The 12,563-nt window shown below is 35.6% G+C and overlaps 1 protein-coding gene across 1 annotated transcript in view; it reads left to right on the top strand.

The window, feature by feature from the left end:
- LOC107711007 (P protein-like) overlaps positions 1-12,563 on the top strand; it is a 71,837-nt gene that overhangs the window by 41,227 nt on the left and 18,047 nt on the right. Inside the window, exons 20-21 of the mRNA XM_016515907.1 lie at positions 638-695; positions 2,127-2,235. Coding sequence (XP_016371393.1) covers positions 638-695; positions 2,127-2,235 — 167 coding nt within the window. The remainder of the gene's footprint in view (positions 1-637; positions 696-2,126; positions 2,236-12,563) is intronic.

Here is a 12,563-nt window from a genome sequence, read left to right as displayed (position 1 = left end):
TCTGTCTGTCTGTCTGTCTCTCTGTCTGTCTGTCTGTCTATCTATCTATCTATCTATCTATCTATCTAATATGTTATTTTTTATTTATATATTTTGTTGTTTATTTTTTTTACCTACTTTATAGACTTTTCCCCCCCTGAGACTGGCAATGCCCACACTTTCATTACTTCATTACTTTTAACTACATACAAACTCCAACTTAGATAAATATTGATAAATATTTCATATTACAGATAAATATTGAAAGTAAATGGTCTGCAGTGTCAGAGCGATTCAAACTCACAGCCGTTTTAATGTGATGGAAAAAAAATCTAATTCATTGCACATTTTGAAAACATTTTTTGGAAATCTGTCACTAAATTTAGATGTAGTGAGATGTCCATCCCCCCCCCTGAGACTGGCAATGCCCACACTTTCATTACTTCATTACTTTTAACTACATACAAACTCCAACTTAGATAAATATTGATAAATATTTCATATTACAGATAAATATTGAAAGTAAATGGTCTGCAGTGTCAGAGCGATTCAAACTCACAGACATGAAATCACCACTCCTACTCATTTGCAGGTGTCCATGCTGGCTAAAAGGATGTATTAACACACTCTATTCTATTTTATTCCTTTATTTTCGTAGGCAAATATCACAGGAAGACAAAAACTGGGAACACAATATTCAAGAGCTGCAGAAAAAGGTAAAACAAAGCTGCATTAACATGGCTTTGGTTGATTAAGTGTTGTACCTCACTGCTAACCCTGCCTTATCTTTCTGATGTTATCTTATTATATGATAAGAAACTTGACCAATTTATTTGATTCCAGTGGAGTCAAAATTTAGAACACCCAGGACCCTGATAATAATAATAATTATTATTTATATATAATAATATATATATAATAATTATTATTTATGTATTTATTTATTTACAGCCATATGTTTTTTGATTGTACAAACATAAACAAAATCACAAATTATCACATTAAGTGTCATAATATTACTATGAGCTGACGGTGAATAGAAAAATGTACAATTTTGTGATTGTATAGACATTAGAAGTATTTAAATTTACATTTATTCATTAAGCAGATGCTTTTATCCAAAGTGACTTACAAATGAAACAGTGTTTATAGTTTTGTTTCTAAATATCAATTGATATTTGTGACACGTGCTGGCAAAATGAGTCGGAATGCGCACGGGGTAATTTTGAGCTAAGTTACAGGCAAAAAAGTGAAAAATGACGATTTTGGTCGAATGTGAGGTTTTCACAAAAATGAGTTCATTAAGCCCTCGTCTACTGATCCCAATGCTCCAAATAGTAATTAAACATCTAAAATGATCTTTATTTGGACATTTTATGAGAGGAGTAGCGCTTCTCACACTGACTTTCATCCGAAGTGCGTGCATAAAGGCGCTTCCGGTAGCACGCGATCCCGATAAGTATACACATATTCACAGAATTACAGTAGGCCTATTTAAGTATTCACGCAAATATAATTCGTTATGTCTTAAGTGAACGTTTGGGGTACTGTTGAGGAAAAACATCGGATGTGTAACATTATATGTGTGTATGTAATTTGACTGAAACCGCACGGTACGCCACTGCGAGTTATTTTTCCAGCACAGGTCACATTTGATGGTTTTATTCACTTGGCAGCCAATAATTCACTACAAAAACACTTTGTGTTTGGCACACACCATCTTTAGCCTTTGTGCAGTTGAATCTGTATGTAATGTACTGTGGGTTATGTTTTTGATAAAATACTATTTATTGGAGTTTAAAGGTGCTGTATGTAGGATTGACACCGAGTGGTTGAACTAGGTATTGCAGTCAAAATATTGGAGAAAGTTTTTCTCACCCGGCCCCTCCTCCTCAGACTTGACGCACACGCAGGATGTTTCTCCTCCCTTGTAAATGTTAACATATAAAGCTAACCATACTGTATATGATTAGCATTGTAATATTTGCAGTTTTGCATTTTTTTTTCACTGATATAAGTGAACCTGTCAGAATAGACTTGTGGATTGCAACTCAACAGTTGAGAAACACTGTTTAGAGGGCATAATAGGTATTTGACACGTTTCTTTCTCCCCTGTGTCTAAACATGTTTTTCATGGTCTTTTACAGCACAGAATAACTGACAAAATCCTCCTGGTCAAGTGTCTGACTGTCCTTGGGGTGGTCATCTTTATGTTCTTCCTGAACTCCTTTGTCCCTGCCATACATCTGGATCTGGGTAAGCGAGAGACAAACAAGGACACAAATTATCAGGATTCATCCGTTTCTATTGCTGAACTGGCCCTGCTGTTTACATGCCTCACTGTATAATTATGAGGGCTTGTTTCCTCTCTGTTTGAGCAGAGGAAATGGAATCACAAGAATATCTCGCTATTTTTGAAATGATCAAAAATGTGCCAATTCCTCTACCATGGAGCAAACATTTCATTTTATATGCATTATATTAGGGTTCATAGAATAAAATTAGAGAAACGAATGTTATTAGGCTAACCACTTTCTCCCATGATCTAATTGTTGTGTGTATGAATCCGTCATTGTGTTGATGTCATAATTGTTTGCAGCTGGGCTTTAAATGCAGAAAGAGACACAAACGCAAAACCATAACAGTGGAGTAACGTGAGATTAAATAAGACAGCTAGTATTACTCGACCTAAAATTAGTCTGTTTTATTTTTTTCTGTATTTTTTCTTTCTGCCGCACAGCCTTTCATTTTGCGCTAACTTTGTCGAACTGGTTTATGGACGTGTTTATTATACGGTGAATGAGATGTCAATTACAGATGGAAATGAGATCGAGAACTTCACCAAACACTATTAGTGTGAATGAGTTGGTCAATCAGAGAATGCCAGCCTTGCAGCTCGCTGAGGTTGTTGTATTGTTTGGGTCTGATTGTGTATTGATAATCAATTCTCATTTGTGGACAGTTTGATCTTGTGGAAAGAAGACACATGAATATTATTTTCTAAATGATCATGTCACATCTCTTCATATATACAAAATCATGTTTTTTTTGTTGCCTTCCACAGCTGTGTACTTAATTAATTGGCAATGATCGAAAAAATAATCACTGTACATTACCATTTTCAAAAAAACGTGTGGTTCTGCTTTCAAATTCTCCTCAGTGCCTCGTTCTGATCAAAACCAGGGTCGACCAGCATGGCCTGCAAATGACTGTCATTAGACTTTCATTAGGTTGACACATCACCACTCCGTTTGACCTTTGATATTGATTATTTAATCATGGGCGAGGATACAGTGCGCCTGCTGGAGGGCAATGAAGCACACAGGATGCGCTGCACTCCGCATGTCTTTCCAACGAAAAGCACATTCATGACAATTAAGTGATTCTTAAGCCCCAAGGCCATCCGTTTCCCAGAAAAATTATGTAATTACAGTTTGATTCTGCTATAACTGACTGGTGAACATTTAGCACATTTCTGTGAACAATATGAGCAGTAACAGTGCATCCGGGAGTTTTCTTGATTTTTTTAGGTCACTGAAAAGCTGTTGAGAGATAAAAAAGGCTCTGAAAGGTCATTTCTATAGGTCCATCAAAACATTTCACATGTAGGTCGTAACGGATTTTCAAGGAAATATCAATAATTTTCACAGTGTGAGAATTTACTCTGAAAGTAAAGATATTTTCCTGCTCAAAAAATCCAAAGAGATTGATAGAAAACAACAAGCAACATTTAACATTTGACTTAAGAAACTTGCAGTACTCATTTGCTTATGTAGTTCAAATTCAGCAGTTCTGCTTAAAGTTGCTAATTGATTTGGTAGTTTTCCAGAAATATATAGACACCTAGTGGCATGGATACAGATAGAATAAAGCATGAACAAAAATGTTCATTACACATGATAAAAATACCCATTTCATATAGTAAGCCATGAATAATTTATTCCACAAGCGAAATGTTCGATAACAAGAAATTCCAGAGAAAATGAGAAGTATCTGGTCATGTGATCTCAACATTTCAACCCCCATGAGGCGATACTCCATGTGAATTAAGCAGCTTTATTATCTTTATTATTATGGACATGTTTTTATGAGTCGCGAGTCTTTAACTCATGTGAATGTTTGTTTTAAACCATTTTCTTTTAAATATGCGCTATGAAACTTTGGCCTCTTCTCTGTTTGAAATGTAAAATAGTAAAATTATTTCTTTACATGGGTTATGCTTTGGCACTGCTCCTCTGCAGAATGATAAATCTGATGGTTTAAGGTATACATGTTGATTTGTTCATTTTTAACCAAAATCTCTTCTGTAGTGCAACTTTAAAGCAATATTCATTTATTTAGGGGTGAAACTTTTTAAACGAGGAAACGATTACATTTAAGATCTGGACCACATGCATATTAAATATTGCTAATGTAATTCATCTCTTGATATGGTCATTTATTTATGAATAAATAAGTTAAAATCCAGACATAATTTATCTCCTGGGCAGCACAAAAGCTGTACCACCAAATAATGAATGAGGAAACCGAGGAAGATTAATCACAGTAGAACACACACAACAGCTCATTTCTTCCCAGAACATCCTGAGAGAGACAGAGTTCTTTATAAATAAGGTGCTTGTGGAAACACATTTGCTTTAAAATGAAGAACATGATGAGGTGGTGTTTGTGTCTCACTCAACGGGCCAGAATGCCTGTGTTGTTTTGGGTATGATGAATGAGCCTCCCAGGCTTTTCAGCAAACTTGTTTTAATTGCAGAGCCTTCTTTCTCTCTCTGTCTCTCCCATTTTTCTGCTCTGTTTGTGCTGCGCACTGCCGAAGGCCCCCAGTTCCTCCTACGTCTTCAGTTGGATGCCGTGGGGGAACATTGAAGCAGAAAGCAAATCAAAAGTTACTTTTTTGGACTAGTGTTGTGACAAACCGTCCCAGTGCCAGTGTGGAAGAAGTCTGGGATTCATTTCACACCATGCATGAAGTACAGTGCTAGAGTTTGTAGTGTGTGTGTTTGTGCCATCCAAATCGGTGAATATGCTTCACTTTTTGAGAAAAGATGCACAGTTATTATTAAGACTAGTATCATATGATCTTAAAAATATTTTAGACTTTGGAAGGCCTTTTGACTTTTGCCGTTTATCTAAGATGATTTTGGAAGCTTTTTTAACATTAGTTTCTGATTTATTTGGTTCCACCGTGTTTGCTGATTTTCATTGTTTTATATTTAAACTGTGTAAGTTATTTTATTATTATTTTTTTTTTTAAACATTCTCTTTGTTTTTCGTAAAGAGAGAACAATAGTCTATAAAGCATTCCCAAGTGTCATAGAACTTATAAGCTTTATATTGTATAGAAAACCTAATTCTTTCTAACTGAAGGTATTGCATGACCTCTCTTATCCAAGTGAAATGGGTCGGGTTTTTTTTTTTGTTTCCAATTAAGAAGAATAAGTCTTCGTGCAATAAGCATCACAAATATAATCACAGAATACTGACTCTTTGATATTGTAATGTTATCATCTTTAACCCCAAAAAGAGCTAATACTGGCTCTGGGTCCAGAGGTCTTCTTATAATATGTGACATTATTTGAAAAATTGTGGACCAGTAAGTAATGATTTTAGGACACTTCCAAAACATGTGCGCTAATGAGGCACCTGATTGTCCACATCTATCACAGGTTGAGTCCACAGATGGAAACATCTTGGAAAGTTTTTGTTTAGAAAGATGAAGTCTGTGCAATATCTTGAACTGTATAAATCCGTGTCTAGCACATATTGAGGAAGAGTGAACCAGTTTTTGTGCGTCATCCCACTGGTCTTCTGTAATATTTATTCCCAGATCTTCCTGCCATGCTTCACATAGATATTCCAGTGATATGTTACATTCAAGTTGTGAGAGTTTCTTGAAAATAACAGATATGCCGCCTTTAACAAATGGGTTATCCAAGAACAGTGAGTCCATTGGTGAGTCTGGTGGTTCCTTGGGGAATGAAGGAAAATTATTTTTGATAAAGTTACGTATTTTGTAAGCTACGTTTGCAAGTATCTGAAAAATTGGGACTTCGGCAGATTAAAACTCTTTTGTAATTGTTGAAATGAGGAAAAATATCCATCTATGAACAAATCTTTGAGTAAACAAATTCCACTTTCAGACCAGTTACGAAATGATACATCTGATATGGATGGAGGAAATGAATGATTAGCAGTTAATGGAGCCTGAGTAGAGCATGCATGCCATTTATAATGTTTTCTTATTTGAGACCATATCTTAAAAGAATGAGTTACTACAGGGTTTATTATCTTAAATGAAGGAGGAGAAGACAGAGTTAAAAAAATTAGTCCCGGCCAAGAGGAGGGGGGAGCATGATTGGTTTTCTATCTCAGTCCAGTCAGCCAAAGGATCATAAAATGGAAATGAAAGGGCTCGTATGTTACATGACCAATAATACAACTGGAAATTAGGTAGACCCATACCACCCATAGATTTAGGTCTCTGTAAATACGTCTTCTTAATTCTTGGAGTTTTATTATTCCAAATGAACTGAGATACCATCTTGTCAATTTTTTTTAAAGAATGCCTTATTAATAAAAAAAAGGAATACACTGAAATAGAAATAGAAATTTAGGTAAAATATTGATTTTGATAATATTAATGCGACCTGCTAGGGAAATGAGTAAGTTATTCCATTTTTTAAAACTTTGCAAGGTCTGATCATATATCGTCAAAAAATTTCTTTAAATAATGCAGAGAAGGTTTTAGTAATATTGACCCCTAAATATTTAAAGGAGTCTGAAACTTTAAAAGGGCGAGAGTAGGATGGTTGATGTGTGTTTGCATGGTTAATTGTAAATAATACACTTTTAGAAAGATTGATTTTATAACCTGAAATAACACCAAACTCCTCTAAAATTGACATAATAGCAGGTATCGATATTGAGGGGTCAGAGATATATAATAGTAAGTCATCAACATACAGAGACACTTTATGTTCCTTCCCTCCTCTAGTTATCCCCCTGTAAGTATTGGAAGCACGTAAGGCGATGGCTAAGGGTTCTATGGCAAGCGCGAACAAAAGAGGGGAGAGAGGACATCCTTGTCTAGTGGAGCGACTAAGTGGGAAATAATTAGAAGTAGTACCATTTGTTTGCACTGAAGCTTGAGGCTTTGCATAGAGTAATTTAATCAAAGAAATAAATTTAGGGCCGAATCCAAACTTCGATAGGGTGGAGAAAAGATAATCCCACTCCACCCTATCGAAAGCTTTCTCCGCATCTAAAGAAATAAGTATCTCAGAGTGGTTATGATCAGAAACAGGGGAGTAAATAATATCAAACAATCTTCCAATATTAAAAAAAAGAAGTCTATCTTTAATAAATCCTGTCTGGTCTAAGCATATCACAGAGGGGAGAATATTTTCGAGGCGAGTAGCTAATATCTTAGCCAATATATTATTGTCTACATCTAAAAGACTAATAGGTCTGTATGAATTTGGCTCTAATGGTTCTTTATTTGCTTTAATTATTAAGGAAATGCTTGCTTGATAGAATGTTGGAGGTAAGCAACCATTCTCAAGATTTGTTATTTTATATTAGGCCTATAGCATGGTGTATTTGTATTCGTTTTGTTAATAAATTAAACATTCTATGTTTAATGTAAGTGAGTTTGTTGTACTGTTTTGTTTTGTTGTTGTCAATTCAATCAATTGATGCCGAAATGCCTCTAGTTCGAAAGTGAAAGTAAAATGCGCACAAGCATTTACAAGCTGTTTAAAAGTGAATAAAAGCAAGGAAAAGAGGGAAAACTCTAACGAAGTACCTCACCGTCACAACCTGGGGTACATTATATTTCACTTTAAGCTCTTTTTTTCCCCCAAATGTAATAGGATTACTCCAACGAATCTGAAAAAAACTGAAAGCCTCGTACCGAATGGTTCAATACAAATACGTATCGTTACACGCCTAATATATATATATATATATGTAATGTTTTGTTGCACCCTAAAGCCCCTTTAATATCTCAAAAAACATGCTTATAATTTAAGTATCAGACTGATACTTCTTGACTTCTAATCTTATGAGAAGCAAAACAAACTTTATAATCACAGTTTTTAAGAGATTAAAGCTTCATTATTTTCTTTCTCCTGAGTTTTCATTAGATCTGAGGATATTCAAAGACTCTGAAGGGAAAACAAAAGCTTAATTTTGGTATTACTTTATAATTTTTGTAATTATGTTTACATATTCATCTTTAGGGTATCAACCAAATAAGAGGGGCGTAACAGATATTTGAACTACATCACTTATATTAGTGAGTCACACTCTTAATTTTTACTATTCAGTTTCAACTTCCGTCATTACATTTCCATAAAACTCCATCCTGATTTGCGAAAATCCACTTCATCCTGTTACATAATTTTGTCTTCCATCATTCAGCTATTCTGAACACCATTGCCTTTAAGATCTTTACCTTGTTTAAACCATCTTTACATTAATATATTCTCTTCCACAATTACAGTACATCTGTGTCCTCTGTGTGACTGCAACTGATTCTTTCTCTGTCTACTTCTGTTCTTTCTCTTCCTGTCTTTGGCTCTTCTTCTGTTCGTCCTTCTCATTCCTTATTAAATGATTTCCCATGGGAATCTTCAGCACTCACCTGTTTAATCAAATTTTGCTAGAATTGGAAGCATACTGTCGCCCCCTCTGCTATGATTTTTAGTGTATCCATTTGTTGCAGCATTTACTGACCAGCGTTGGTTATAATCCCAAAAGTATGTGTGCATGCATATGTTGTGTTTTGTGCTAAATTTGGGAAGCTTGAATAGTAACTGTTTGACCATTGTCCAGCTTATTTTAATGAAGGCACTTCACTCACTGGCATCGCTGGCTAAAGTCCAAACTCCTGATTGCTAACAGGAAATAGTCTGGTGGAAATGGGGTCTTCAGATAATTGCTCAGTAATTTGTTATCCTGAGTGGGTTGGATTTTTGATATTTGTGACTATTTCTGCTGTCAAAATAATAGTGAGAAGGTTGGGCCTTTCATGATTGTAAAGTTTATGCAGGCTAATAATAAAATAAAATAAAAAACAAGAGGAGTCTCTTCCCAACTCTTCCTTCATTTTTGGAGGAAAGTTGTAACTAACAATTGTCCTTTCTGGCTTAAATTCACAGAGCCCTGGGACCAAATGTTTATGGAAGACCCACTTTTCTGCGCCCAAGTGCTGGTTTTGGCAAATGATTTTACATCAAGCTGGCGATCCAAAACAGTTGTTTATCTTAAAAAAAATACCTAGAACTTTTTTGTTGGTATTTTCATGTTGGCACATACTTTATGCTAACTTTTGCTACAGTAAATGCGTCGCTTCAGAGAACTTGTGCACATCCCTATTAATAGTCCTACTAGTATTATATGTAGTGTAGGGTATCAGAGTGAATCAGACAATTTAAGATTCGATAAGAATATGTTTGAAACCACCCAAAGAGCCAAATTCCACAAAGAGGCCCAGGATAACCAGACAACTTCATAAATCTGTCCACGATACCCTGGCGCCACCAACTAGCAGCTTTGAAACAAAAGAACACGTATTGACAATTCCAACTCAGGAAGGAGTTTGTCAAAGTTGGGGCAAGTAACCAAGATTAATGGTCAAAGAGATGTACAGCATGACCATCACATGTAAATCCATGATAGAAATCATGAGCTAACGACTTCTTCAGATTGGTTTCCCCCACCCAGGACAAAGACCAGGCTCCTTCTAAACCTTTTGACCTTTTGTTCCTCACAAAGCACATCCTCACGTTCACAGAACGACAGAGAGACTGTCTTTTACAGATGTAGATGCACCAAAATGATCATCAGAATGAATATCTGTCCATTGCTTAACTTGCTTAACTCGCTTAACTCCATATCTGTAACCCACACATTTGACTATCATGTCCTAATCACTCATTCTGTATGTATTTTGAATAAATATTAAATAGTTTATAGGATTATATTCATGTTGGGTATGTATGAGTTTGAAAAGTCATGCTTTAAATGTTTCTATCAATCAATACTTTGTAAAATGTTATTATATTCTTGTTACAGAAATCATGTCCAAATTATACTCTGCAAGAGCGGGAAAATTTGGACCATGTGACTGATAAGATAACATGTTGATTTATGTATTGGGAGGAGAAACATAGCATCACCCCGAGCTAAGACAATGTCTAATTGGTCAAGACACCAGTTAGGATGTGTCTAACAGCCCAGTTTATAAACTCAAGACACCATAAAATTATGCTTTTAGTCATCGCTTTTTGCCGTTCCTTTGGCTTTTAGCCATGCTTTTTGCCACTGCTTTTTGCCCGTGAGAAACGCCTTCTAGTCTTGTCAAACTTTACTCTTTTCTTTCTTTTACTTTAATTTCTTTTCTTTTCCCTTGAGAGTTTCGTGTTCTGAGTTAAGATTTGCCGCAACGCAGTGTCTCCGAGTTCACCTCGAGTCTGTGACCGCCTCAAAACTTCAACCAGCCCACAACTCCGCATCTTCAGCCAACGCCCAACCATTGGCTTCCCAAGACATCACTTCGAACGACAACTGGACTTCCAGCCAATCAACAAACTTGGGTAACCCCTTTCTGCAATGAGGACAGCAAGGGAACCCCCTAAACAAGCAACGCAAGTACCTCCAGATTCTAGCTGAACTGGTGCATTAATAATATAAATTTTAGCCTCATTGAGGAACTCAATGCGAGGGTTAATTAAATGATTGATGGTTGTTCAGGTCTAAGCAATTGCACATATTGCTATAAACTTGGGATTTCACATTTTCACTCTCTCAAACTCATTCTTTCCTCACTTTCTCTCTTTCTGCAACTTGTGTGAATGTGTGAATGCGTGTGTTCATGTGTTCTGTCCAAATTCCCTATAAAATAAAAAATAATTCCCTTTGAGCTAAATTGACCTGTTTTCCTTACAGTAGCTAGTGTTTTTGTGATGCTTAAATGCAACAATTAATTTTAAATAACCCAATAAATTAACTAAATCATTCTTACTATTTGGGATTTAAGACAAGTCTGGGGCTATCCTAACTTTAGGAGGTTATTTACGATGATTTTTAAGAAGAAAAAAAGAAGAAGAATTTTTGGGAATACAACATATTCTTAACTTTTTTCTCAAGTTAAAAAATAAGAAAATGGCAGTTAAGAAAACTTTTTTGTTCACGAAAGAATGTTTTGGGAATCTGGCCCCTGGTTCCTGATTGTGCACTCCAGAGGAAAGCACTGTGTTATTATATGAAATAAATATAGTTTTGACCCCAAAGCTTTGATAGTGTGGGGTGTACAGTACGTGACCTTCTGCTCAACACATGCTGCTTCAAAGACTGAACTCCCTAAGTCCTCACTATGTGTTCCTGCTTTTAACTCAAGACCCATCTACGCCAACCGAACATCATCCACTCTCCCTTTCCTTCTCATATTTGTTTTCCGAGTACACTGAGGATTAATATTCAATAGAAAGATTAATATTGCAAAATCAAATAAATGCAAAATAACAAGAAATGAATTTTTCCCTTTCACTGTTTTGTTAAATTATGACAAGCACAATACTAGGAAATATTATTTTCAGGAAAAATTTTATCTGGATGCTACGATGAATGTCCCCTTAATGGTGCTCCAGTAAAACACAATTTAGAGAAGATAATCCTTGTAAATGTTTCTCCCAGCGTGTATGCATACATTAAGTGGGCTAATGGCTTCTGTTCGTTTGTTGTGACATTTGCAGGCGGTCATTTATGTTTTTTGTTTTTTTTAAATTGTCAACGTCAGTTGCATGTAATACGCAGGTCCAGAATAAAGCCTGTTTTTCTGTGGCTATTATAGTAAAGGTCAAAGGCTGAGATGTGACGCATTAGTTGTGCACGGTCTTGATGTCTAAATGGCACACTCATTATGATGGACTTCTACCACCGCATGTGATGGAGCAGTATAACGCTGGTCCGCTTCCTGCTGTATTATCCGTCTCACTTTAGTGACTCGTACATTTTGTTCCTGACACGCTGCGTATGTTTTTAATCCCAGAGGCTTCTGGGAAACAGTACATCACCTAATCAGCAGTAAAATGTCTGGCAATATTTCTTGACAGCGTGCACAATGTTCACACCAGCTAATGTCCTTTTATATTTCACCTCCATTTTTCAGAGATATTTCAGATTGATATCACAATGAGTGGATTAAAATAAACTGTGGTACAGATTGACTTTTATTTTGCTAATATTTATTGAACAGAGCACAGGGAATGTTCACATAAAATTGAAGATTCAGGCATCATTTACTTAGCAAGCCTGCATTCACTGAAAAAAATAATGACTTTAAAGACTTAAATTAAAATTTCTATCTCAAATAAATGCTGTTCTTTTGAATTTTCTATTCATCAAATAATCCTGAAAAAAATTTATTACCCTTTTTCCACAAAAATATTAAGCAGCACAATTATTTTCAAACATTTATAATAATTAGAAATGTTTCTTGAGCAGTAAATCTGCAAATTAGAATGATTTCTGAAGGATCATGATACACTGAAGCCTGGAGTAATGGCTGCTGAAAA

Source organism: Sinocyclocheilus rhinocerous, unplaced genomic scaffold, assembly GCF_001515625.1.
Source record: "Sinocyclocheilus rhinocerous isolate Xijiao unplaced genomic scaffold, SAMN03320098_v1.1 scaffold85, whole genome shotgun sequence".
NCBI lineage: Eukaryota > Metazoa > Chordata > Actinopteri > Cypriniformes > Cyprinidae > Sinocyclocheilus > Sinocyclocheilus rhinocerous.
Note: the sequence above shows the minus strand (reverse complement) of the source record. Positions and strands in the feature narration are given on the sequence as shown.